Below are 26475 nucleotides of genomic sequence, written 5' to 3'. Positions count from 1 at the left end.
ATCTCCAATTAGGAAGTGCTGATTAATCCTCGCTGACAACTCTTACTCACTTGCACATTACACAAAGTGGCACCTCCAATATCCACCAGAAAGAAGGGGAATGGGAATTGGTGGAGAATCGAGAGTCCCCAAATGTTGCCCCTCCCATCTGGTACAGCAATCCCCTCGGCACGGGAATGGAGGCAAGTCCAGTTATTGTGTGTGGTAAACCACTGTTATTGTTGTTCACCATTGTTGTTGTTGTTGCACACTGTTGTATCTATGCATGCCTCAGCTGGCTCTGCCCCTGGCTCCACCCACATGCCCAGGTATAAAGGTGACTGCTCTGCAGCCCCCTGCCTTCTTGGAAACCAGTCAACCACGAGAGGCATGCTCTGTTCTTTGTTAATACATGCTCTGTTCTTTGTTAATAAAAGCCTTTTAGTTACTCTCCTAACTCTCCGTCTTTTATCAGTAATTGACAGCGCATCAATTTTATTAACAAAGACAAAATGTCGGCACCAAACGCTGAGCAGCAGGCGCTGCTGCATGCCCTCAGACCAACATGCCTGGACCTAGACCCTCAAGAGGCGGGTTCGTCTACCAAGTTCGCACAATGGCTGCGTTGCTTCAAAGCTTACCTGGAAGCCTCAGCCGTGACACTAGATGGAAACAAACTAAAAATCCGGGCCACCAAGTCTACACGCTCATCCAGGACGCGACTACCTACGCAGCGGCTATCGATCTGCTAAAAGGACAATACACACGCCCGGTAAATACGGTTTATGCCAGACACCTCCTGAGATCCCGCAAACAGCAGTCCGGGGAATTGGTGGAGGCATTCCTACGGGCACTACAGATACTCGGCCGAGCCTGCGATTGTAAAGAGGTATCGGCCGCGACACACATGGAGGGACTTATCCGAGATGCTTTAGTTGCGGGCCTCAAGTCCGACTACTCCCGGCAGAGACTGTTGGAGAAGGGCGAAATCGACCTGAAGAAGGCAGTGTCCCTCGCGCTCTCGCTAGACGCGGCCCACCGGAATATGGACGCATTCTCCCCTAACCGCTCCACACCGTGGACGCCGCAGCCTTGGGTCATGGGACCGCCACCCCCGGCACCAACTGCTGCAGCGATGTCCAAGGGCCCAAAATGTTACTTTAGTGGCCAGGCAAAACACCCCAGAGCACGCTGCCCGGCGAAAAACGCTACCTGCTCTGGCTGCGAGAAGAAAGGACACTACGTCAGCGCCTGCAAAGGTAAAACCGCTAACGCCAGCAGCGCCGCGTGTGAACCGTGGGGGCAGCCATCTTGTCCGCCATCTTGGACGCCTCCAACTCCAATCACGGATGACCCGGACTCAACCACCGCCTTGCCTGACAACCACAGTGACTCGCTTGACCATACGCTGGCCTCCGTGACGCTGGACCAATCTCTCCCTCACCAACTGTCCAGGTCCATGATGGACATTACGGTAAACGGCCACGCCACTACCTGCCTTTTCGACAGCGGGAGCACGGAGAGCTTTATCCACCCCAACACGGTGCACAGTTACTCTCTCCCGGTCCTGCCAACATGCCATCAGATCTCCATGGCTTCCAAATCCCATTCAGCAGACGTCGGTGGCTACTGTGTAGTGACCCTTTCAGTAAGGGGCACAGAATACAAAAATTTTAAACTGCTTGTCCTGCCCCATCTCTGCGCTGCCGTTCTACTGGGGTTGGATTTTCAGTGCCACCTTAAAAGTGTCACATTAGCGTACGGCGGACCCCTCCCCCCACTCACAGTCTGCAGCCAGCAGCTTTTAAATCGCCCGCCGCGCACCATTTGCAGCCTCTCCATGCTTAAAGTCTCCCCCCCACCTTGTTCGCTAACCTCACCCGCGACTGTAAGCCCATCGCTACCAAAAGCAGGCGGTACAGTGCCAGGGATAGGAGCTTCATTAAATCCAAAGTAGCAAGACTCCTGAAGGAAGGGATTATTGAGGGTAGCACTAGCCCATGGCGAGCACAAGTGGTGGTAGTAAAGACTGGCGAAAAACCGCCTAGTTATTGACTACAGCCAGACGATCAATCACTACACCCAGTTAGATGCATACCCACTCCCCCGCATATCTGACATGGTCAATCAGATAGCACAATACCGGGTGTTCTCGACGATTGATCTGAAGTCGGCATACCACCAGCTCCCCATCAGGGCTGAGGACCGCCAGTACACAGCTTTTGAAGCTGACGGTCATCTCTACCACTTCCTCCGAGTCCCCTTCGGTGTCACCAACGGGGTTTCGGTCTTCCAAAGGGAGATGGAACGAATGGTTGACCAGAACGCGCTGCAGGCCACCTTCCCCTATCTAGACAACGTCACCATCTGTGGCCATGACCAGCAGGACCATGACGTTAACCTAGAGAAATTCCTCCGTACGGCCCAGCGGCTGAATCTAACATACAACAAGGACAAATGTATGTTTCGCACCACGCGCCTCGCCATTCTTGGCTGCGTAGTGGAGAACGGAGTCATCGGCCCCGACAGAATGCACCACCTTATGGAGCTCCCCCTCCCCCACTGCCAAAAAGCACTGAAGAGATGCCTAGGGTTTTTCTCTTACTATGCTCAGTGGGTGCCCAACTATGCGGACAAAGCCAGACCCCTCATCAAGTCCACCTCCTTCCCCCTGACAGCAGAGGCATGTGCAGCCTTCACTCTCATAAAAAGAGATATTGCGAAGGCCACAATGCACGCAGTGGATGAGTCCATCCCTTTCCAAGTGGAGAGCGACGCATCCGACTTCGCCCTAGCTGCAACTCTTAACCAGGCGGGGAGACCCGTGGCCTTTTTCTCAAGGACCCTCCAGGGCCCCGAGATTCAACACTCCTCTGTCGAAAAGGAGGCCCAGGCCATTGTGGAAGCGGTGCGACATTGGAGGCATTACCTGGCCGGAAAACGATTTACCCTGCTAACTGACCAGCGTTCAGTAGCTTTTATGTTTAATAATAAGCAGAGGGGCAAAATCAAGAACGACAAGATCTTGAGGTGGAGAATTGAACTCTCCACCTACAATTACGATATCTTGTACCGGCCCGGGAAACTCAATGAGCCCCCAGATGCCCTATCACGTGGTATATGCGCCAACGCGCAGGTTGATAGACTGCAGACCCTCCACAATGACCTCTGCCACCCGGGGGTCACCAGCTTCTTCCATTTCATCAAATCCCGTAACCTGCCCTACTCCATCGAGGAGGTCAGGACCATGACCAGGAACTGCCAAATCTGTGCCGAGTGCAAACCGCATTTTTAAAGGCCAGACAGAGCAAGCCTGATCAAGGCCACTCGCCCCTTAGCGTCGATTTTAAAGGGCCCCTCCCCTCCTCTGACCGAAACGTGTACTTCCTCAACATAATTGATGAGTACTCCCGTTTCCCATCCCTTGCCCAGACATGACCGGTACCACGGTCATTAAATGTCTGAATGACCTTTTCGCCTTGTTCGGCTTCCCTAGCTATATCCATAGCGACCGGGGCTCATCCTTTATGAGCGACGAACTCCGTCAGTACCTGCTCACGAGAGGTATTGCTACAAGCAGAACCACCAGCTACAACCCCCGGGGGAACGGCCAGGTGGAAAGAGAGAACGCGACGGTTTGGAAGGCCATCCTCTTAAACTTAAAATCTAAGGGCCTTCCGACCTCTCGCTGGCAGGAGGTCCTCCCTGCAGTGCTCCACTCCATTCGGTCACTGCTTTGTACGGCCACCAATGCCACCCCCCATGAAAAAATGTTCACTTTCCCCAGGAAATCCACATCGGGGACCTCGCTACCGACATGGCTGACGTCTCCAGGACCCGTCCTACTGCGGAAGCACGTGAGGTCCCATAAAATGGACCCCCTGGTCGAGAGGGTGAGCCTCCTCCACGCCAACCCCCAGTATGCTTACGTGGCGTACCCGGACGGGCGGGAGGACACAGTCTCCATACGAGACCTCGCACCTTCGGGTGCCCCTGAAACACTACCATTGCCATCCACCACCACCCACAACCCAACCCCTGTAGACAGCATGCCGCAGCCCCAGGACCCATCCTTGACCACCCAACCACTCAATGAGACGCCAGATTCAACGTTGGATGCTGCACCATCACCGCCGCCACCACGATGATCAGGACGGCATACAAGGCCACCTGATAGACTTACTTACACGAACCTTTAGTACACTTCACCCCGCCGGACTCAATTTTAAACAAGGGGTGAATGTGGTAAACCACTGTTATTGTTGTTCACCGTTGTTGTTGTTGTTGCACACTGTAGTGTCTATGCATGCCTCAGCTGGCTCCGCCCCTGGCTCCACCCACACGCCCAGGTATAAAGGTGACTGCTCTGCAGCCCCCTGCCTTCTTGGAAACCAGTCAACCACGAGAGGCATGCTCTGTTCTTTGTTAATAAAAGCCTTAGTTACTCTCCTAACTCTCCGTCTTTTATGAGTAATTGATAGCGCATCATAGTGATGGGATGAGTTAAAGGTATTTACTCAGATGGGCGGAAGGTGGGAAGTGGTGTTCCACGGGGATTGGTACTGGGACCACTGTTGTTCACCATTTACATGAATGATTTGGACTTGGTAATCAGAAGTACAATTTCAAAATTTGCTGATGACCCTAAATTGGGGATGTGGTTAATACTGAGGAAGACTGCGATAGCATCCTTGTAGAATTATTCAGTTGTGTTCAGTAAATAGCAGCATCTTTTAAATTGCTTTTACTGATCACATCACTATATAGTTATGTGAAAAACAGAAATCATTAAAAGCTCCTAATTTCAGAATTGTTAGATTCAAACTCAACTTCTTCCAAGTACAATCTAACATTTCAAACATTGTAATGGATGTAGGCGAGATATTAGGACTGTTGTCTAGCACAATCCAAACACAGTGACACACAGACAGATGGGCAGGTGTAGCTTCACAGCAAATCCTTTCAAGCCTCACTAAAAAGTGGCAGACTGGCAATCCATTGTTCACGAATGGAGTTGTGATCTTTGTAAATTAAGAAATGGAAATGTGTCAAAGAGTTGATTAACAGAGTGGGGCATCATCTTCCTTTGATTTCTATTTCTGACACCAGGCAACAGAAAAAGGTAATTACAACACGACATAAACAGACTCTTCAGGTGTGAGACATCAGACTTCAGAACAACACGTCTGCCAGCTCGGCCACAAACCCCAGTACAGTCAACCTTTCAGCAGCTGCAGCCCTGATTAAATAACTAGTAGTTTAACATGTCTAGTAGAACTTTTGTATCAAAATAGAAGAAATGTATTTGACACACACACAATTAATAATTAAATCACAATGTGATTGTGAGGATCGATTATCGACTCTTGATGCCTTCCGTGTCCACCGGTCGAGGAAGGTATCAAGTGAACCAGTGGACACCGCCTGCTCCCTCTCCAGGGCCACCCGGGCAGGGACAAGACCATGGGAGAGAGGCAGGCAGCCAGAGTGACCCCGCCCCCCATGGGCCCCGCCCATCCTGGGCCTACAAATTGCTGTTTTCGCCAGGCCCAAGAGCAGGTCAGGAGAAGATCCTCCCACTTACCCACCCCACTCCGCACCGGGTGAGGAAATCTACATGATATAAGGGGTTAATTTCAAGTGCTTGCTGGGTAAAAGTTTTCAGACTTGACACTGGGCAAGTGTCGATGTGTAACTAGAGCTATTGTAAGTACTCGGACTGCAGCCAGGAACAGATGTCTACCCACCTAATGAGAATGTAGAAGTGGAATAATGAGTTTCTTTGATGTACCAATGACCTGATAACTTGTGACCGAAAGCAAAGCTTGCCTCCCTTATATATGATTAAAGAGGACCTCCGGTTACACGATTCATGCCCTGTTATAGATTAACGGTTGACTTATGTGTCCAGGATCCTTCTGTCAATATGTTATTTCTACCTGATGATTAATCTAAAATGTATCCTGATAGAGGAACAAAGGGATTTCAATCAAACTTGTTTGTTACACTGTATAAATATAGAACGTTTACACTGTATCATTGGAATAGTAGCCTCACCCCTTGAGTGGAGGTACTGATTCCCCTTGCAAGAGAAGTTAAATAAAAGGCCTGTCCGTCTGACGAATCCAAGTGTGTATTGAGTCATTACCCAGAGCTAAGAAGTAAGGCACTTCTACAATTTGGAGGTTCCACCGAGATGGCTTGCTGTACCAATTGGTGAGTTAACAGACGCCGAGTACGTTGCTCGGTTGGGAAAATCCCATCGGCCGAAGGTGGTGTTTTGCCACATTTTTGGGACTTTCCCTGCCATAAGCATAGCTGCGCACAGTCTGTTTATTCCATTGGACAGCACTGCCATCGGGTAATTGACTCACAAGGTTCGGGGGTTAAACTGCCGTTGTGACTGCTTCCCTTTCAGAAACGGAACAGAGGACCAGCCATGAGGCGCTGACGCCCCGCGAACAGGATCGTGCAGAAAAGGACTGTAGGAAGCGCTGAAATAAAGGTACCAGAGAGAGAAGGTTAAGTCAGGAATTTGATTAACTAAGGAGCTAGCGATTTACTGGAAATTGAACTAGCAAGGTTCCAGCTTGCTGAGAGAGAAGGTTAAGTCAGGAATTTGATTAACTAAGGAGCTAGCGATTTACTGGAAATTGAACTAGCAAGGTTCCAGCTTGAAGTTAGCTGGGACAAATTGAAGGCCCTTTTTGCTAAAGATTTGGCTAAAGGGAGTAGGGTAGAAGGAGAGAAGAGCTTGAAGTTAGCTGGGACAAATTGAAGGCCCTTTTTGCTAAAGATTTGGCTAAAGGGAATATGGTAAAAGGAGAGAAGAGTGGGCGATTGTCTGAAACACAGTGTCAATGTTTAATGTTTATGAGAGTGAGTATTTAACTACTTGTTATTATCAATCAACTTTGCAGCTTTGTCCAGTAAGGCTGCATAGGTTGGGGATTTAGTAACACTTTGGTTGTTGTTTAACAAGTGTATTGTTTATTGTTTATTGTTATATGTATTAATGTTTAGTCATGTCTGATCTGTAGAGGCGTCCCACGCAGATCATAGAGTGTTACGGAATTGTTGTATGTTTTAACTAAAATATTTAAGCTGAAAAAAAACTGCAGAAGGGGTTGGAAAAGACCCAAGCCGGGGAAGTGAGTCCCGCGGCGGAATGTATGGTTGAGAAAATAGTGATGTCTTTTACATGATCCACTAAGCTATTGTGGATTCAGTATTTTCCCCAGTTAGAAATACCTTCCACGAGGGTTGAGAACCCTCGAGTTTTATACGTATGTATAGTTTATTAATCTGATCTGTAGGGGCGTACAACGCAGATCATGGATTGTCACGGGAGTTTAGATTGTTTTAAGTGAACCATTTAAGCTGCTAAAATGAGTGCTAGCGCCAGTAAGCCACCCGAGAAAGGCACGCCAGCAGCCTTTATGTTAAAGAACTGGTCAATCATCCATTGATCACCTACCAAATTGGTCCAAATGGACTGTAAATAAGACTAGACCCTTTCCCTCAGATAGTCATTTAACATAGAAAGAATTACTTGCCTCGAGAAATGTTTAACGGACGAGAGAGAAATAGAGAACAGCCAGATAAAAAGACTGCCTCTATGTTTGTTGAGTCAGAAAAAAAAAATTACCCCGAAGAAACACCTTTCTCCTCTATTATGGTAGGATAACAAGGTAACTATAGAAGGATGAATAGAGGGGAATATAGAGGAAGACGTGGTAGAGTAAGAGGGTATGGACGATCTGGTAATTGTTACAATTGCGGACAACCCGGACATTGGGCAAACCAATGCCCTGTGAAAAATCGTCAGAACAAAACCTCCAATAATGGACCTCCGTTAGAGAATAAAGGTCCTAATTTCACTGTCCATAACCCTTTTTCGGACCAGTCAGGAGGTTACCCTACAAACGGACAGGGATTTAGGAGAAATAGAGATCAGAATTACTGACTGACACCAGCAGCCCCAGGCGCCACAGACCACCAAATGCCCGTTGTTTCTTTAAATTCACGCAGCGAACCTGAAATTAAAATGCAAATAGCTGGGAGACCTATGTCATTTTAGTAGATACAGGAGCAACCTTTTCGGTGTTAGGGAAAGGATATTCTGAAGGAATGCCTATTAATGGGAAAAAGACCCCGATAGCTGGATTGGCTGGAATACTACAATGCTTGAATCAATTGACTCCCCTCACAGTAAAAGTAGAAGAATTTGAGGAAGAACACTCCTTTCTGTTATCAGGAGATGTCTCTATGAATTTATGTGGAAGAGACTTGCTGTGCAAAATGAATGCTACAATCATTTGCTCCGCATCAGGAGTAACAGTAGAAATCCAAGTAGATAAGGCATATGCGTACCCAGTAACAGAAATAAAACACCCTGTTCTTTACGCATGGGAAATTGCCGACCCAAGTTTGAGTCCCAAACTTGTCAGTCTGTTAGGAGCGTGGGGATTCATTACAAGCTCCATAAAACAATACCAGGAATCCCTGAAACTAGGGAAATGGCATTCAAAATTGCACTGCACGGCCTGCTATGACAAAACAGGACAAGATTATCAGCCGTTTTTAAATTTAAAATACCTCCTAACTATTAGACTGCACAGCCCTATAAAGTTACAATTAATCCAGCTGCACCATTACCCAAAAGGTCACAGTATCCATTGTCAGAGAAAGCAGAAAAAGGAATTGAGCCAGTGATGGAATCATTGTTAAAACAGGGAGTTAACGCCGGATAGAATAAAGGTCGTTTGCAACACATCGTTGCCAAAAACTAAAAGAGAAATGAAGCATTTTCTAGGAATGACTGGCTATTGTAGACAATGGATATTGAACTATTTAGAAATAACCAGACCACTATTGGACATGAGCATGACAAATTTGGAAAATTCGCGGTTACCTGACTTCCTCGGGAACCCAGATTAAAAATGCACAAGAAGTGAAAAATCTTTTACTAGCTATTCAGAGACGTAAACAGATTGCAATTATTAAGTGCCAAGCGCACACGGGGCATTTGGACAAGGTTGCGCTTGGAAACGCTGCTGCAGATAGCGCTGCTAAGTCAGTAGCTATATCAAGTACTGAACGACAAGTTTCAGCCTTCCCTGTTAGGGAAAAGCCAGAGATACCGCAGCCCCCGTCCTTAGATGATGTGCTGACCCATCAAGATAGGGCCAGTTCTGATGAAGTAAAGGAATGGGTTGTTAATCATTGTTTTAAAAAACACTGACGGCTTATGGGTTCATCATGACGGCCGCATGGTGGCACCCAAATCATTACTATCACCAATTGCCCGATGTGTTCATAAATTCACCCATGCGGGCAAAAGGGGGATGGCGGACTATATCCTCAAGACCTGGTATGCACCAGGAATCTCAAAGTTGGCAAAACAAATATGTGAAAATTGTACTATCTGCCAGACCATAAATGCAGGGAAAATAAAGAAGGTACAGCCCGCATCCCACCCAAACCCCATGGGCCCTTTTGTACACTTACAAATGGATTTTATTGAATTACCTGTATGTATGAGCTTTAAATATATATTAGTTATTATTGATATGTTTTCAAGATGGATTGAAGCGTTTCCTTGTAGAAAGAATGACGCTACTACTGTTGCTAAATGTTTATTGAAGGACATTGTACCTCGCTTTGGGATACCAGCAAAACTGTCAAGTGACAATGGGTCCCATTTTACGGGAACAGTGATTAAGGAACTATGCAAAGCTTTACAGATTAACCAGCACCTTCATTGTAGTTATCATCCACAGTCGGCTGGACTAGTGGAAAGATATAACGGGATGCTGAAAAACAAGCTTGCAAAACTGTGTAAAGAAACTGGACTTAAATGGGTTGATTTGTTACCCATAGCTTTAATGACAATGCGGTCTGCTACCAACAGAATTACAGGATTGTCGCCTCACGAGATCGTCATGGGAAGACCACAAAGATTGCCTTTTTCGGCACCTTTAACAGCTAAACAAATGGACATTCATAAAATGGAGGAAGATATGTTGAGTTATTGCATTGCACTAACCAAATGCATTTCTAGTTTCCATCAACAGGTGAAGGAAGCCCAGGTCGATCCCGCTGAAGGAAAGTGCCATACTTTCGAGCCAGGAGATAACGTTTACATAAAAATCTTCAAACGAAAGAATGGCCTTCAACCCAGATTTGAGGGACCCTTCCAAGTACTCCTGACCACAAACACCGCTGTAAAAGTAAAGGAGCGACCAACATGGATACACGCGTCCCATTGTAAGAAGGCATCAGTTGAAGACAATACACTGCCAAGATGAACTGGATTTGGACTCTGATGAGATTGTTCCTTTTGTTAACGATAATTGAAACTGCCATATGGATTTACCCAGATCCTCTGAAAGGCAAACCATGTATAGAAGAATGTGTACTTTTAACCAAAAATCTCTTTTATGTTATATGCTATAATGAGACCATGAAAGTTCAGCTTCAGGACCATACTATGCAGGTACCCCCATATCAACCCCTAAATCTTAGGATAAGACAGGGTAAGTGTGGTAAACCACTGTCATACCTGTCTGTGTCTGTATGTGTATTCCACTAGGTACAGGTCTGGACATGCCTCGGCTGACTCCTCCCACTATTCCAGGTATATAAGTGACTACCTCCCAGTCCCTTAGTATTCTGGACGGGTCGACCACTCGAGACAAGACCTTCATTCTTTAGTTAATAAAAGCCTGATTGTTACTCGCTCAACTTCAGTCTTTTGAGTAATTGATGGCGCATCAGTAAGATAGAAGAAGAAGATAGTGGACAGAGGCTTGATAAGCTGTGGGTCACATGCCCTGATACTGTATTACCAAGTGACAAAACTGCGAACGGAGGGGTTTTCTGCAATGGTAATTCAAGAGGAGGACTGGCCCTGACAGCTAAGTTAATGTTTTGTGATAATCCTTTTACACAACCCCTCGTTTCAACATCAATTACTCAGAAAAGAAAAATTAATAGGACCGCTAGGAAACAAGGAGGGAGAAGTAGAAGACTGTTAAATAAGCATAACTATCATCAAGTTAATACCTTTGTATACATGAGCTATCTGTATGCTAAAAAAACAGAACCTTGCCAAATGCTGGATATGCAGCCACATCCCTGTGCATGCAGAGGGTGGAATACCTCTAAGGCCCATTCCCTTCGAGATAGAAGAGATGGTAGGGTGGTTATTACAGTCTAATACCACCTGGAATAAGGAGGCAGCCAGTACATTTCAGACCCAAAATAGTTTAAACCCAGATCAGTTGGAAAATGAATGGAAAGATGCAGGATACAACCTTATAAAATTTGAAGGGTGGTTTCATCCCCTATATGATAATCGAAGGAATCCAGAGAGTCTATTAGTTACGTCAATGGGAACCATAAATAAAACAAAAGGAGAAGTCTGTCTTGTAAACGACAATGGAGAAGGATTGATGGTTGGATGGAGTGAGTGCAAATGTAACTACACTTTGACTAAAACTACTACTAAACCACCAGGTGCAATCGAATGGCCTTATTGGGGATGGTGGAATCTGTCCACAGTACAAAATTTGACTAGCAAAAAAATCTGGAAAGGAGAATACGGAATAGGAATGATGCACCAGATATGGAACAAATTTGAAGCCTATAATAACACCTATTTCATCTGTGGGCATAGAGCATACCCTTGGTTACCACAAAATTGGACTGGGTCATGTTACTTGGGATATGTAGTGCCCTATATACATCATATTTCATCTTTGGATAGCCACCCTGGGACACGAGTAAAACGAGCCATTACAGAAACTGAAAGGTTCTTTGCTATAGCATTTCCCTGGTATGGAACAGGGAAGCTGGCAAGAGAATCTATAAACATGGCAGCAGTGCTGGAACAAATAGCCAATGATAAACGCAGAAATGGTGGCTATGCGCACTGTTGCTTTACAAAACCGCATGGCTCTGGACTAATTGTTGGCAAAAGGGGGCACATGTGCAATCATAAAAACCGAATGTTGCACCTATATCCCAGATAGCTCAGAAAATATCACCAACCTGGTAAACCACATAAAGGAGGCTGTAGAGAAACTACGTCAACCTGAACCATGGTCCATGTGGGATTGGATTTCAGGATGGGGAGGAGCACTAGGAAAGCAAATTTTGGAAACCTTAATCGCAATTGTGATGATAATAATTTTAATTAGTTTATTGATTGGTTGTTTAAAATTATTGTGTACAAAAGTCCTTTCCTTATTAACGTCAACTCCTCCAGTACCAATGATGTCTGAATATGAGGATATTAAGGGTGAGACCTTTGATGTAGAGTTTCTTAAACTTAGCGAAATAGATTGTCCTTAGAAAGGACAAAAGGGGGGAATGAGGAAATCTACATGATATAAGGGGTTAATTTCAAGTGCTTGCTGGGTAAAAGTTTTCAGACTTGACACTGGGCAAGTGTCGATGTGTAACTAGAGCTATTGTAAGTACTCGGACTGCAGCCAGGAACAGATGTCTACCCACCTAATGAGAATGTAGAAGTGGAATAATGAGTTTCTTTGATGTACCAATGACCTGATAACTTGTGACCGAAAGCAAAGCTTGCCTCCCTTATATATGATTAAAGAGGACCTCCGGTTACACGATTCATGCCCTGTTATAGATTAACGGTTGACTTATGTGTCCAGGATCCTTCTGTCAATATGTTATTTCTACCTGATGATTAATCTAAAATGTATCCTGATAGAGGAACAAAGGGATTTCAATCAAACTTGTTTGTTACACTGTATAAATATAGAACGTTTACACTGTATCATTGGAATAGTAGCCTCACCCCTTGAGTGGAGGTACTGATTCCCCTTGCAAGTGAAGTTAAATAAAAGGCCTGTCCGTCTGACGAATCCAAGTGTGTATTGAGTCATTACCCAGAGCTAAGAAGTAAGGCACTTCTACACGGGCGGACAAAGATTAGGAGCGTGGGGCTAAAGTGTAACCAAGAGTTGAGGAGCAGCCCCTTCAGGTAACTATCCAAGGGCTGTAACCTCTCACACTAAATATATACACGGCCCATGGACTCCTCTAGGCCACAGAAACCACATCTGGCCTTAGAGTCCAGAAAGGAGCTTAAAAACTGTTGCACTCGACAGCTCCCTGCAACAGTCTCCACCCCAGATCCCCAATGGTGCTGGGAAGCACTCCCGCAGAGAGCCCTCCACTGGGGACCCTCGCCTCCGTCAGACAGCAAGATGACCCGCCAGTCTGATTGAGATTGGGCAATAAACAAAATTAATCAATAAATGACACAGAAACCCAAGTCCCCGGGTCCTCAGCCCTGGTGTGAAGTACACTGGCCACCAATTTTCCATTACTAACGCGCACCTCAGGCCCCACCCAGTCTGGTTTAATTGCTAAATGTTTTCTAACTCGGTTCAGGCCTGTCATTCTACGGGAAACTTACAAGGCCTCATTTATTGATGTGTCCCACCTGAGCGGCTGTTAATGGCTTTAATAAACTGGCAGCAAGGTTTTTTTTTTTAAAAGGTGGAAAGAGGTGAAAAACGCCACTAGTGATGCCTCAAAACTCACGGACAGAGAAATCCACTTCATCAGTGCCCCTGCCACAGAACTCAACATCCACCCCCTCCACCACTGGTGCACTGTGTCTGCAGTATGTACGGTCTACAAGATGACCACGGTCAGGCCGTGTGGAGTCAAGGGCCAGGCAGAATGGATGGAAAGATCACAACAAACTTCCCTTAACTCCAACCCACTGATTCCTGTTTTGTAGCCAGCTTTCCATCCATTCTGCTGCCTGGCCCTTCACTCCACACAGCCTGACCTGGGTCATCATGTCGATCTTACACACCGTTTATGGATAGCAAGCTGGTCACAAAACAGAAAACAGAGAGTAGGGGTTAAAAGTAGCTACTCAGACTGGCAAAAGGTGGGAAGTGGTGTTCCACAGGGATCGGTGCTGGGACCAGTCTTGTTCACCATTTACATAAACGATTTGGACTCGGGAATCAGAACAATTTCAAAATTTGTCGATGACAGCAAATTGGGAGGTAGAGTTAATACTGAGGAAGACAAAATGCAAGAAGATATTAATAAATTTCAGAATGGGCGTGTAATTGGCAAATGAATTTCACTATAGATCAGTGTGAGGTCGTGTGTTAATGAATTTCACTATATATCAGCGTGAGGTGGTGTGTTAATGAATTTCACTGTAGATCAGTGTGAGGTGGTGTGTTTTGGTGGGAAGAATAAGGAGGCCACACACTACTTGGACAAGGGGGTGAAATTTGGTTGCTTTGTGCCTCCTGTGATATTCAGCGGGAGGTTAGCGGTGGCAGTAGATGGTAGCGCCCTGTGGCACTGCACCGCTGGCAATGACGTCATCGCCATGCTCAGCACCCCGGCTGCAACCTTGGGTTGCGATCCCTGACCTATAGCTGGACGATATGTCTGACAGGGTCAGGGGTCATTCCTGCAGCCGTGGCGACGCCACTTAAAGGGCAGGTGTTGGGCGGCAACTTTTTATTTTGGCTGACTGCCAGCACCTGCCCCCTTCCCCTTTCTTCTTTGGGGTGCCAGCCGCAATCGCTCAGCCCGGCGTTCCTCTTGATCTGACACCCTGCTCCCCGGTGGTCGAGCAGGGCCCCGGTGTGTGCAGTGCTAGGCTCCTCCCCGTTAATCAGGGAGGGAGGTCTGCTATGACACGGTGCTATGTGCCGACGGGCATGGCGCTGTTACACGAAGTTCCAGGAAATTCACTGGTAGCTCCCCAAAAGGGAGGGGAGCGCTTCCACTAGCACCCCGCCTCCTGCTTGGGGCGCTACCACTGAATTTAATGCGCAGGGGCGCTAACTTTTTCAGGGGGCGAAAATTAGCCCCGGTGACGTTAGCAACCCAAAGGGGGCGCCACCGAATTTCCCCCCAAGTGTCTAAATGGGCTGGAGGAGCAGAGGGATCCAGGGATACAGATACACAAATCACTAAAAAGTAGCAACACATGTTAATAAGGCCATTAAAAAAAAAAGCACTGGGGTACATTCCTAAAGGAGCCTTCTGTTCGATGTCTAGGAGCTCTGAACCATGGCAGAGAGCGGCTGGGACACGTTTCTCACATGCCTCGAGATTAACCCGCACGGCAACTTTGCTGTCAGTGAAGAGAGGCAAGAAAGTCTGGCCCTGAAGGACTGTGTCCAGGCTGGAGTTCTGTTCCCACTGTACGCTCCTCCCCCAGATAGTCCTTTCTGAGCTCCAGCTAGGTGATGCTAAACACTCAGGTGGGAAAGAAAATCTACAATAATGTATTTAAAACAAAGCTGGTTTATTTGACATCTATCCAGAATATTAATAACTCCAGGAACTGGGCTGGAGTTTAACATCAGCAGAAACAATCCCCACCTGTCAGAATGAACTTGGTTCAGTCCTGGATGTGATTAACAGCAGCAACAACAGAATCCACCCCCTGCAGTCACTTGTGAACTCGCTGGTGTGTCAGCAGGGTAGATGACTGAGTGAATCCCTTCCCACACATGGAGCAGGTGAACGGTCTCTCCCCAGTGTGAACTCGCTGGTGTCTCAGCAGGTGGGATGACTCAGTGAATCCCTTCCCACACTCAGAGCAGGTGAATGGCCTCTCCCCAGTGTGAACTCGCTGGTGTCTCAGCAGGGTGGATGAACGAGTGAATCCCTTCCCACACACGGAGCAGGTGAACGGCCTCTCCCCAGTGTGAGTGCGCTGGTGCACAGTGAGCTCAGTTGATCGACTGAACCCAGTCCCACAGTGAGAGCACCTGAACGGTCTCTCCCCAGTGTGAGTGCGCTGGTGTACAGTGAGCTCAAATGATCGACTAAACCCAGTCCCACAGTGAGAGCACCTGAATGGTCTCTCCCCAGTGTGAGTGCGCTGGTGTACAATGAGCTCAGATGATCGCCTGAACCCAGTCCCACATTGAGAGCACCTGAACGGTCTCTCCCCAGTGTGAGTGCGCTGGTGTATAGTGAGCTGAGATGACTGCTTAAACCCAGTCCCGCAGTGCGAGCACCTGAACGGTCTCTCCCCAGTGTGAACACGTTGATGGCGTTTCAGTTCCCCGGAACCTTTAAAGCACTTCCCACAATCCAGGCATTTAAAAGGTCTCTCCCCAGTGTGAACTCGCTGGTGTGTCAGCAGGTTGGATGAATTAGTGAATCCCTTCCCACACTCGGAGCAGGTGAACGGCCTCTCCCCAGTGTGAACTCGCTGGTGTGTCAGCAGGTGGGATGACTGAGTGAATCCCTTCCCACACTCGGAGCAGGTGAACGGCCTCTCCCTAGTGTGAACTCGCTGATGTGTCTGAAGGTCAGCTGACTGAGTGAATCCCTTCCCACAGTCAGAGCAGGTGAACGACCTCTCTCCAGTGTGAACTTGCTGGTCTGTCAGCGGGTTGGGTGAATTAGTGAATCCCTTCCCACACTCAGAGCAGGTGAACGGCCTCTCCCCAGTGTGAACTTGCTGGTCTGTCAGCGGGTTGGGTGAATTAGTGAATCCCTTCCCACAGTCAGAGCAGGTGAACGCCCTCTCTCCAGTGTGAACTTGCTGGTCTGTCAGCGGGTTGGATGAATTAGTGAATCCCTTCCCACACTCGGAGCAGGTGAACGGCCTCTCCCTAGTGTGAACTCGCTGATGTGTCTGAAGGTCAGATGACTGAGTGACTCCCTTCCCACAGTCAGAGCAGGTGAACGCCCTCTCTCCAGTGTGAACTTGCTGGTCTGTCAGCGGGTTGGGTGAATTAGTGAATCCCTTCCCACACTCAGAGCAGGTGAATGGCCTCTCCCCAGTGTGACTGTGCTTGTGCCTCGATAGGCCAGATGATTGGCTGAAGCCTCGTCCACACACAGAACACGTGTACAGTTTCTCCCCGCTGTGAACAGTGCTTCTTCCTTCCATATTCAAAGGCCGATGATATTCAGTTCCTGATGAATCGAGTGACTCTGTCAGCTCTTGACGTGATGTGTGGTTTGAGTTTCCTGTCTGCAAATCCTCCCCTTCTAATACCCTGTAAAATGAATTTAAGAGGGAGCGTGAAAGAGAACCCACTAAAGAGGCAGGTTGTGAAATTGAGCTCAATGAATCTGGTCATTTGTGGGGCCGGCACTAGAAAAAAGTGACCATGAAAGCTGCCGGATTGTCATAAAATCCCACTGGTTCACTAATGTCCCTCAGTGAAGGGAATCTGCCACCTGGTCTGGGCCTCTGGCCTCTATGGGAGGAGAGAGAGAGAGGTGAGAGTGGGAGGGGGCGAAGGAGACGGACTTTATACATCTGCAACTCGACCAGAACATTGACAGAACCTCCAAAACCCGCAACCTCCAGCACCTAGAAGGACAAAGGCAGAAGGTGCATGGGAGCACCATCACCTCCAAGTTCTCCAAGTCACACACCATCCTGACTTGGACATATATCGCCGTTGCTACATCATCACTGGGTGAAAATCCTGGAACTCCTTACACAACAGCATTGTGGGAGTACCTTCACCACACGGACTGCAGCGGTTCAAGAAGGCGGCTCACCATCACCTTCTCAACGGGAAGATGGGGATTGGCAACATATTCTGGTCTTGCGAGCAACGCCCACATCCCAAGAATGAATTAAAACAAATCTGTATATGTAAAATGGATTAAAAACCTCTACAGAAATATTGTTCCTAAAACAATACTCTTTTACATTGTAGGGACAGTGTCTGTTTAACAACCTAATCTCCCCAGAATCCCCCTCCTTTGACAGTCTCACATTGGAAATTGTTGGGTCCTCCTGGGCTCAGAAGTACTGGGGGTTAAACCCAGCAGCTTCTCCTCCATCTCCACTCCAGCTCAAACTGAAGCAACAAAAAGACCGACACACTCTTCCCCACAGCTGCTGACTAATGGCGGCCGCAGCACCCACAATCCCCCATGCCCCAGAAACTGCTCTATCCAACGCGCTGATTTCCCCGCTGAGAGTGCGTATGCTCCCCGGGCCATTCTGGGCGCCTGGCTCCTGTCATTTGTCCCGAGTCGGACTTGGTGGAACCGGCTGAAGAAACTGGGAAGCGGCGGCTCGGATGGGGGAGGCGCTGCACCATGGGTTTCCTGGTGCCGGAGCCCTGGCCGCACATCCGCCAGGCCGCTCTGATTCTGATTGAGTTTTTTGAGGAGGTAACAGAGAGGGTTGATGAGGGCAATGCGGTTAACGTGGTGTACATGGATTTCCAAAAGGCGTTCGACAAAGAGCCACATACTAGGCTTACCAGCAAAGTTGATGCCCATGGAATAATAGGGACAGTGGCAGCATGGATACGAAATTGGCAAAGTGACAGGAAACAGAGAGTAGTGGTGAACGGTTGTTTTTCAGACTGGACGAAGGTATACAGTGGTGTTCCCCAGGGGTCGGTACTAGGACCACTGCTTTTCTTGATTAATATATATATTATATATATATATCTCTATCTATCTATATCTATATATAAAAGGATATGTCTCTCTGTCCGGCTATACAATCAAAAGTTATAGAGCGTACCTACACATATGTTATATCAAAAGAAAGCTCATCATTAGGGGACTCTTGTAGGCGTATTTACTTTTTGCTCGGACAAAAGATGTGCCAACGGTATCCAAAAAACTTTCAAAATTCCGCTCATTAGCATCGAGCGGGGGCGGGTTCATTGTGTGCGCGGGCGGGCCATCCTACAGTCGAGTGACAGGACCATTAACCAATCCTACACTTCAGTGACCTGACGGTTGACCAATCGGTGCGTGTGTGGGCGGGCCTTATCATTCTGAACCGAGGTGAGTGTCAGCCATCTTGATTCCTAGCTAATAGCTATTGATTTATTTTCCCACTTTCTGTGTGTGTGGAGGGGATTTTATCCAGCACAAATTTGGTACTTAGGAGCCCAAATAGCTCATTATATAATTTGCGCGTAATAAATGAGTCCAGTGTGTGATTTATTTCTCGGGGCCATGTCAGTGCGGGGGCCCGGGGCCTAGGCTTCTCCAACCGCCAGCAGCGCAACTCTAGTCCCAGGCTCCCGGCCTGGACAGGGACCAACACTGGCAGAGGGGAGAGGGTCTGCTGCCTCCGCTCCATTCCAGGGGTTGGTAGGTGGGGAGGCTTCATAAGCAACTGGGGTAGGTCGCAAGCCTTGAATAATTATCTGAAGGTCCTGTGTTTGCAGCTGAGGGGATTTCTTCTGCTGACAGCCCCAGGTTAACAGCAGCCATCTTTGTCAAGGAGGGCGAAAAGTTTGTCGCCATTTTGATTCAGTGTGTAAGAGTGCATGTGTGGCCATCTTAGTACAGGAACATAGAGTGGGTGGGGCTTCAGTGCTCCCAATCGGGTCCTGGAGAGACAATCGAGTGTGTGGGCGGGGCCTAATCTTTCCAACTGAACAGCAAGCAGCGGCCATTGTTGTTTGTGATACAACACACTGACAGGTAATAAAAAGGTTGGTGAGGTTGTAAAGTGTATGTTATAGAAAGATTTACCAAAAATGTTTTATAAGTACTTTAAGTTTCATGTTTCAAGGTATTAAAAGGTAAGCTGGGCCATGTCAGTGTAGGGGCCCGAGGCCTAGGCTTCTCCAACAGCCGGCAACGCAACTCCAGTCCCAGGCTTCCGGCCCAGACAGGGTCTGCTGGCTCCCTCTCCCTTTCCCCCCCACTCACTTCGCCCCCGCTCTCACAACCCCCCTTCCTCCCTCGGGCGCCCGCCTCTCTCTCCCCCGAGCGCCCGCTTCCACCCGCGCCTCAAGGTTCCCAGAGATTGCCTAAGAGAGGCCGGCGCTGCTGTAAATGTCGGAGATTCTCTGATCCACACTCACCGCACCATCCGCCGCTCCTCAGTCCCGCCGCCATTTTATCTCCTTCCTCAAACCGGAGCCTCATCCGGGGACTGTGAGCAGCACCGAGCTGCGCACTGCGGGCACACAGCGCGCGCTTAAAGTCCCTCACTGAGTCCGTTTAGTCTATTGGCTGCGACTCGTAGATTGACAGCTGCGCTCACCAATCGCAGCCCGCAACGCCTCGGGGCCCCGCCCACTGTTAAAAGGCCGCCGCCAGCTCCGGGGTCACGTGGCTCCTGATCGGCCGTTCAACCGCCTCAGCGCGCGGTGAGGTCATAGCCCCGCCCACCGGCGAGCCCTTGTTGCCCAAGGTGCCGGCCGACTGCTGTCCCTTCTCCCCGGGCGGGCGGCGGCTGTCCTTCCCCCGGGGGAGCGGACTCCTCTCTAACTCTGTTCTCCAACTGCTCCTCCCCGCTCCGGGCTGCGGCTTTTATAGCAGCCGCCGGCCCCGCCCAGCCCAGCCGCGCCTTCTGATTGGCTGAAAACCCGGCAAATCTCCGCCTCTGATTGGCGCGTTTTTCAATCCGCTCCAACCTCGGACACCAACGAAAAAGGCGGCTTATAGAATAAGAGCTCGTCTGTGAATCAGACTCGTTATTGTTAAAGTGATGGCCCTCTGTGGGACTGAATATTAACCAGTTATTAAAATCATTGCCTCTGTGGGACTGAATATTAACCAGTTAATAAAATTATTGCATCTGTAGGGTTGAATAATAATCGTTAAAATTATGGTATCTGGGACTGAATAATAATTAAAACTATGGCATTTGTGAGACTAAATAATAATCATTACTGCTAAAGATTGTCATCTGTGGGATTGAATAATCATTTTAATTAAAATTATAGCGTCTGTGGGACTGAATAATCATTAAAATGGCATCTGTGAGACTGAATAATTCATTATTAAATTGTGAATTATGGCAAATTGATCCTTTAAAATTACTGGTTCCTGAATTGACAGATTTAATTTCATTTTAGCTTTTCAGCGACCCGCTTATAAATGAGTGCTTTGTACAAAACAGGGCAGTGACAATGCATCATTTTGTTATATATTTGTTAAATTTCAATCTATTTTAAATTAACGATATACTGTATTACAAAAACACACCAGCAAAATCTGAACATACGACAAAAAAATGAAAGTGAGGGTTAAATAAAGAAAGGATGATAAAACATTTTTTAAAAGAGTTTCATTCTTTATGCTGTCCATATTTCAAATGTCATTAGTCAAATGAAAATAAATAGTCCCTTCTGGATCTGGTGAGTGGCTCTGAAAAGAGCCTTTGGGTTGAGTTTTTAAGGTGGGAGGAACGAGAGGCTTTATTTGCAGCTGATGTATTTGGTGACAGCTTTCGTCCCCTCCGAGACGGCGTGCTTGGCCAGATCCCCGGGCAGCAGGAGGCGGACGGCGGTCTGGATCTCCCGGGAGGAGATGGTCTGGCGTTTGGTGTAACGGATCAGGCGGGAGGCCTCGCAGGCGATGCACTCGAAGAGGTCGGTGACGAACGAGTTCATGACACTCATGGCCTTGGAGGAGATGCCGGTGTCGGGTCGGGGTGGACCTGCTTCAGCACCTTGTAGATGTAGATGCTGTAACTCTGCTTCCTGGTCTTCCTGGGCTTCTTGTCGCCTTTGGCCCGCTTCTTGGTGGCCGCTTTCTTCGGCCCCTTTTTCGGGGCGATGCCCCTGGACGCCGCTTCAGGCCTGGTGAATGGACGCGAGGGTTTGTGATGGAGAAAGTCTCCCGGACGCGCTATTTAATAGCTAGCCGTATGCAAATGAGGAATCAGAGAGTGAATGATTCCTATTGGTGAACCAGCCAATCACAATCATTGCCTTCACCCATCCCTCATTAGCATAGGGCTGTGGGGCAGTCTATTTATTCTGAGCGTGGAGCGGGATTTGCGTCATTTTGTGTTGAAATCGAGTTTGAGAATGGTTGAGGAAAAGAAAACAGTGGCCAAGAAGGGCGCCAAGAAAACCGTCACTAAACCGGCAGTGAAGGGCGGCAAGAAGCGCAGAAGGTCGAGGAAGGAGAGTTACTCCATCTACATCTACAAAGTGATGAAGCAGGTTCACCCCAACACCGGCATCTCCTCCAATGCCATGAGCATCATGAACTCGTTTGTGAACGATATTTTCGAGCGCATCGCGGGTGAGGCTTCCCGCCTGGCCCATTACAACAAGCGGCACACCATCAGCTCCCGGGAGCTCCAGACCGCCGTGCGCCTGCTGCTGCCCGGGGAGCTGGCCAAGCACGCCGTGTCGGAAGGGACAAAGGCGGTGACCAACTACACCAACTCCAAGTAAAACTCCACGCTGTCCTGAAAGAACAAACCCAAAACACAACGGCTCTTTGAAGAGCTACCCACAATCTCTCTGAAAGAGCTGCACAATCACATCTCCCTTTAGACTCAATTTACTGTAATTATTTACTGAACAAGTGTGTTTGAGAACTTTTGAAGTTCCAGCTGTAGATTTAGGTTTGAATTCTCAGATAAGCAGGTTCACTGACCCGATCGACCTTAGCGCCGCTGTTGAATTTCCTGTCCAGTAAACTACAAACACGGTCTGTGGTCTTTATTTCCCTTTGCACTCAGACTCTGCGTCTATTTCCAGTACCTGCCGAGGAATTAAAAGCTTGTTTCCGGGATGAGACTCGGATATGAGACGGGCCGAATGGCCGCCAATGTGCTGTAATGAATCTGTAATAGATTTGAAGTGCAGAGTGCCTCTTTTAAAGAATTTTAATTATATTGTCCGCCTGTTGCTTTTCTGGGAAGCGAGTGGTCAGGGTCTGGAATGAACTGACTGAGAGGGAGGTGGAGGCGGACTCAATCGTAGCGTTCAACAGAGAATTGGATAAGTACCTGTAGGGGAAAAATGCAGGGCTACGGAGAAAGGGCAGGTGTGTGGGATTAGCTGAAGTGTTCTTACAGAGAGCCGACATGGGCTCGATGGGCCGAATTGCCTCCTACTGTGCTGTAACGATTCTGCAATCGATTTGAAGGGCAGCATGCCCCATTTGTTGAATTTTAATTATATACAGCGTTTATTGTTTTTATAGAAATCCTTGATTATCAGGATTTCTCTGAATGTGTATTTAGCGTTTGTGAAGATTTTTACAGAGGACTGTAACGTCAATGTGGAGAGGTTGCTGGTAGCTCAGAGCCCTTTCTCTCTCACTCTGCATCTGTCTTCTACCTTCCCGCTCTCTCTGCTCCCTCTCTTTCAATCCCCTCACTTCCGCCTCACGTACAGTCTGCCTTTCTCAGCCAGGTCCGCTCAAGCTGCATAAGTAATGTTGTAAGGCGAGGGAATCTCATTCAGTGATGATTTCAGTGAAGAATCATCATGACTGGACGAGGTAAATGAGGCAAAGGACTGGGCAAAGGCGGAGCCAAGCGGCACCGTAAAGTGCTCCGTGACAACATCCAGGGCATCACCAAACCAGCCATCCGCCGCCTGGCTCGCCGTGGCGGTGTCAAGCGGACCTCGGGGCTGATCTACGAGGAGACCCGCGGGGTGCTGAAGGTTTTCCTGGAGAATGTGATCAGGGATGCGGTCACCTACACTGAGCACGCCAAGCGCAAGACGGTCACTGCCATGGATGTGGTGTACGCTCTGAAACGGCAGGGCCGCACTCTCTATGGATTCGGCGGCTGAACAACTCGACCCTTTCAACCAAACACAACACAAAGGCTCTTTTAAGAGCCAACCAACACCTCACAGAGGGAGCAGTGACCTGGGAACGGGGATAGATTGATGATTTACATTGTGATCGGTGAAGATCTATATTTAATTCCAAGATCAAATTTAGGTGTGGAGGTGTTTTAAATCAGCATACGCACGATGGGTCGAATGGCCTTCAGTTGTTGAATCGTAGACATTTACGGCAGTGAAGGAGGCTATTCGACCCTTCGTCTCTGCCGGCCATAGCCTTGTCGGTAGCGGCATTTCAGTACCTGTCAGTTTCTGCTCTGGGATTTATGTGGGTGTTGATTTTACTCTATATCTGTCACTTTCTGGGATCTGACTGAGTTACTGTGTATTTGTTAGGGTCTAGTATGTGAGTGTGTCTTTCTAGCTCTCTGTCTCTGCGATGTATAGTATAGCAGGAGGCCATTCGGCCCATCGTGTCTGTGTCGGCCATAAACAATCTATAAAGCCAAATCCCACTTTACAGCTCTTAGTCCGCAGCCTTGCAGTTTACGGCACTGCTTGGATATGACCATGAACTTTTTAAAAAGCGATGAGGGTTTCTGCCTCTACAACCCATTCAGGCAAATAGTTCCTGACCCCCACCACCCTGTGGGTGAAAATAAAATCTCAACTGACGGAATGTGTGAACCTGTTCAGGAACTCCCACTCCAGCCTGCGGGTCACACACTCGGTTTATCAGTAATTCGGATGATAATTAACATCATCTCCATGAGGCCCATTGAATGAATGATAAAAGTGATTTGTGAAACGATCACATTTTGGCTGATTTAAGTGTGCTAAAAAGAAGACTGATCTTGCGCTAAAATACAACCCTCGCCTCGGCCTCCCCCACACTTTTTAAACCCATGGGAAGGGCCCCTGCGAGCACCGCTCCCCCAGCGGATGCCGTTTCCTCTGGGCTCGACTGATAAGAACTACAAACACGGTCGTGGTCGCTCTTTCCCTTTGCTCTCAGTCCCGTTCGTCTACAGCGCCTGCCGACGAATTAAAAGCTTGTTTAAGGGACGAGACACTGATTTCAATCATCTTGTACTCTTGTCAAGGCCTTTCCAATTTTTTTAATTCCATTTGGGAGTCAATCCGTTTATTAATTGAGATTTCCTGCAGTGTAACAACCCAGAATGGGAGTTCTTATGGAGACCAGAACGGGGTCAGTTTGAACACTCTCTCCCTCTCTTTTCACAGATGGACTCCCAGTTCTAGCTTCACTGCCGCGGCAGCGGAGTACATCTAAGTTGTTGTCCCATCTGAGAAGGTGTGCTTGGGGCATTGCATATAATGGTCTGGGAATCGATGAATGGGCAGATGATTCTCCCTCTGCTCTTGGGATGACCTTACTGACTGCAGAGGACGTGCTGGTGGCAAACACACAATCTGATTGGATAGATGAAAAAGCCAATCAGAAAGATGCAGAATAATGAAAATTGACATAATTCCTAACCAGCCATTCACAATCATTGCCTTCACCAATCCGTCATTAGCATAGGGCTTTGGGGTTGCCTATATATTCCGAGCGCGGAGCGGCTTTGCATCACTTTGTGTTTGAAATCGAGTTTGAAAATGGTTGAGGAAAAGAAGATTCAATCTAATAACCCAAAGGCGCTTTTCAGAGCCACCCACACTTTCTAGGAAAGGGCTGGTTCCTGTTCTGTCCGATGGAGCACAGATAGCCCAGAATTAATTTAATATGTTAAATCTCTGCAATTAAGCAGGGAGTTTCCTGATCAGAAATGATCCTCAGCCATTTTTGGTTATAAACAAGACACTTTGTCGATCATGTAGAGATCTAGATCCACAAACACTGCAGGGAGATTGCAATAAGCAGAAAATCAGATCAGTTATTCAATATAGAGAGAGACTGGCTTCAGAGAAAAGCAAAACTAACAGAATCTTAACCTGAGAGCAGCCATCTTTGAACACACTGTTTGGAGAGCCGAAAATAAACGAATGTTAAAAACCGAGAATGAGCGTTTGATGGGATCACCATTTCTTATCGGGGCAATAATTCCATAGGGAGAATTAAACACATTGATCCAGACATATTTTTCCCTGCTAATTAAAAAAAAAAAATGTTTATTCAGTGATGGGATGTGGGCGTCGCTGGCTAGGCCTGCATTTAGTGCCCATCCCTAATTGCCCTTGAGAAGATGGTGGTGAGCCGCCTTCTTGAACCGCTGCAGTCCATATGGTGTAAGTACACCCACAATGCTGTTAGGAAGGGAGTTCCAGGATTTTGGCCCAGCGACAGTGAAGGACCGGCGATGCAGGTCCAAGTCAGGATGGTGTGTGGCTTGGAGGGGAACTTGTAGGCGGTGATATTCCCATGCGTCTGCTGCCCTTGTCCTTCTAAGTGGTGGAGGTCGCGGGTTTGGAAGGTGCTGTTGAAGGAGCTTTGGTGCGTTGCTGCAGTGCATCTTGTAGATGGTACACACTGCAGCCACGGTGCGCCGGTGGTGGAAGGAGTGAATGTTGAAGGTGCTGGATGGAGTGCCAATCAAGTGGGCTGCTTTATCCTGAATGGTGTCGAGCTTCTTGAGTGTTGTTGGAGCTGCACTCATCCAGGCAAGTGGAGAGTATTCCATCACACTCCTGACTTGTGCCTTGTAGATGGTGGAAAGGCTTTGGGGAGTCAGGAGGTGAGACACTCGCCGCAGAATTCCCAGCCTCTGGCCTGCTCTTGTAGCCACAGTCTTTATATGGCTGGTCCAGTTCAGTTTCTGATCAATGGTAACCCCCAGGATGTTGATAGTGGGGGATTCAGCGATGGTAATGCCATTGAATGTCAAGGGGAGATGGTTAGAGTCTCGCTTGTTGGAGATGGTCATTGCCTGGCACTTGTGTGGTGCAAATGTTACTTGCCACTTGTCAGCCGAAGTCTGAATGTTGTACAAGTCTTGCTGCATATGGA

The 26475-nt window shown here is 47.9% G+C and overlaps 2 protein-coding genes and 2 pseudogenes across 2 annotated transcripts; 2 read left to right on the top strand and 2 right to left on the bottom strand.

Annotated features, from left to right (window-relative positions):
- The window catches only part of LOC147091970 (uncharacterized), a 39553-nt pseudogene that overhangs the window by 995 nt on the left and 12083 nt on the right, over positions 1-26475 (top strand).
- Positions 15291-20237, bottom strand: LOC147091973 (uncharacterized). The gene is made up of 2 exons (XM_085976956.1): positions 19824-20237; positions 15291-17021 (listed from the first exon to the last, which is right to left on the bottom strand). The coding sequence occupies exons 1-2, from the start codon at positions 19829-19831 to the stop codon at positions 15455-15457; spliced, it is 1575 nt and encodes a 524-aa protein (XP_085833082.1). The 5' UTR covers positions 19832-20237; the 3' UTR covers positions 15291-15454.
- On the bottom strand, positions 20948-21690 carry LOC147091972 (histone H2B 8-like; annotated as a pseudogene).
- LOC147091971 (histone H2B-like) lies at positions 21678-22974 on the top strand. Its single transcript, XM_085976957.1, has one exon. The coding sequence runs from the start codon at positions 21780-21782 to the stop codon at positions 22152-22154; it is 375 nt and encodes a 124-aa protein (XP_085833083.1). The 5' UTR covers positions 21678-21779; the 3' UTR covers positions 22155-22974.

The sequence above is a fragment of the Somniosus microcephalus genome, unplaced genomic scaffold, assembly GCF_052327205.1.
Source record: "Somniosus microcephalus isolate GS21.2 unplaced genomic scaffold, FLI_Smic_1.0 unresolved_chr3, whole genome shotgun sequence".
NCBI lineage: Eukaryota > Metazoa > Chordata > Chondrichthyes > Squaliformes > Somniosidae > Somniosus > Somniosus microcephalus.
This window is presented reverse-complemented; position numbering and strand designations above follow the sequence as displayed.

Coding starts and splice junctions, on each gene's coding strand:
- LOC147091971 (XM_085976957.1), top strand. CDS start 21,780: ATGGTTGAGGAAAAGAAAACAGTGGCCAAGAAGGGCGCCAAGAAAACC.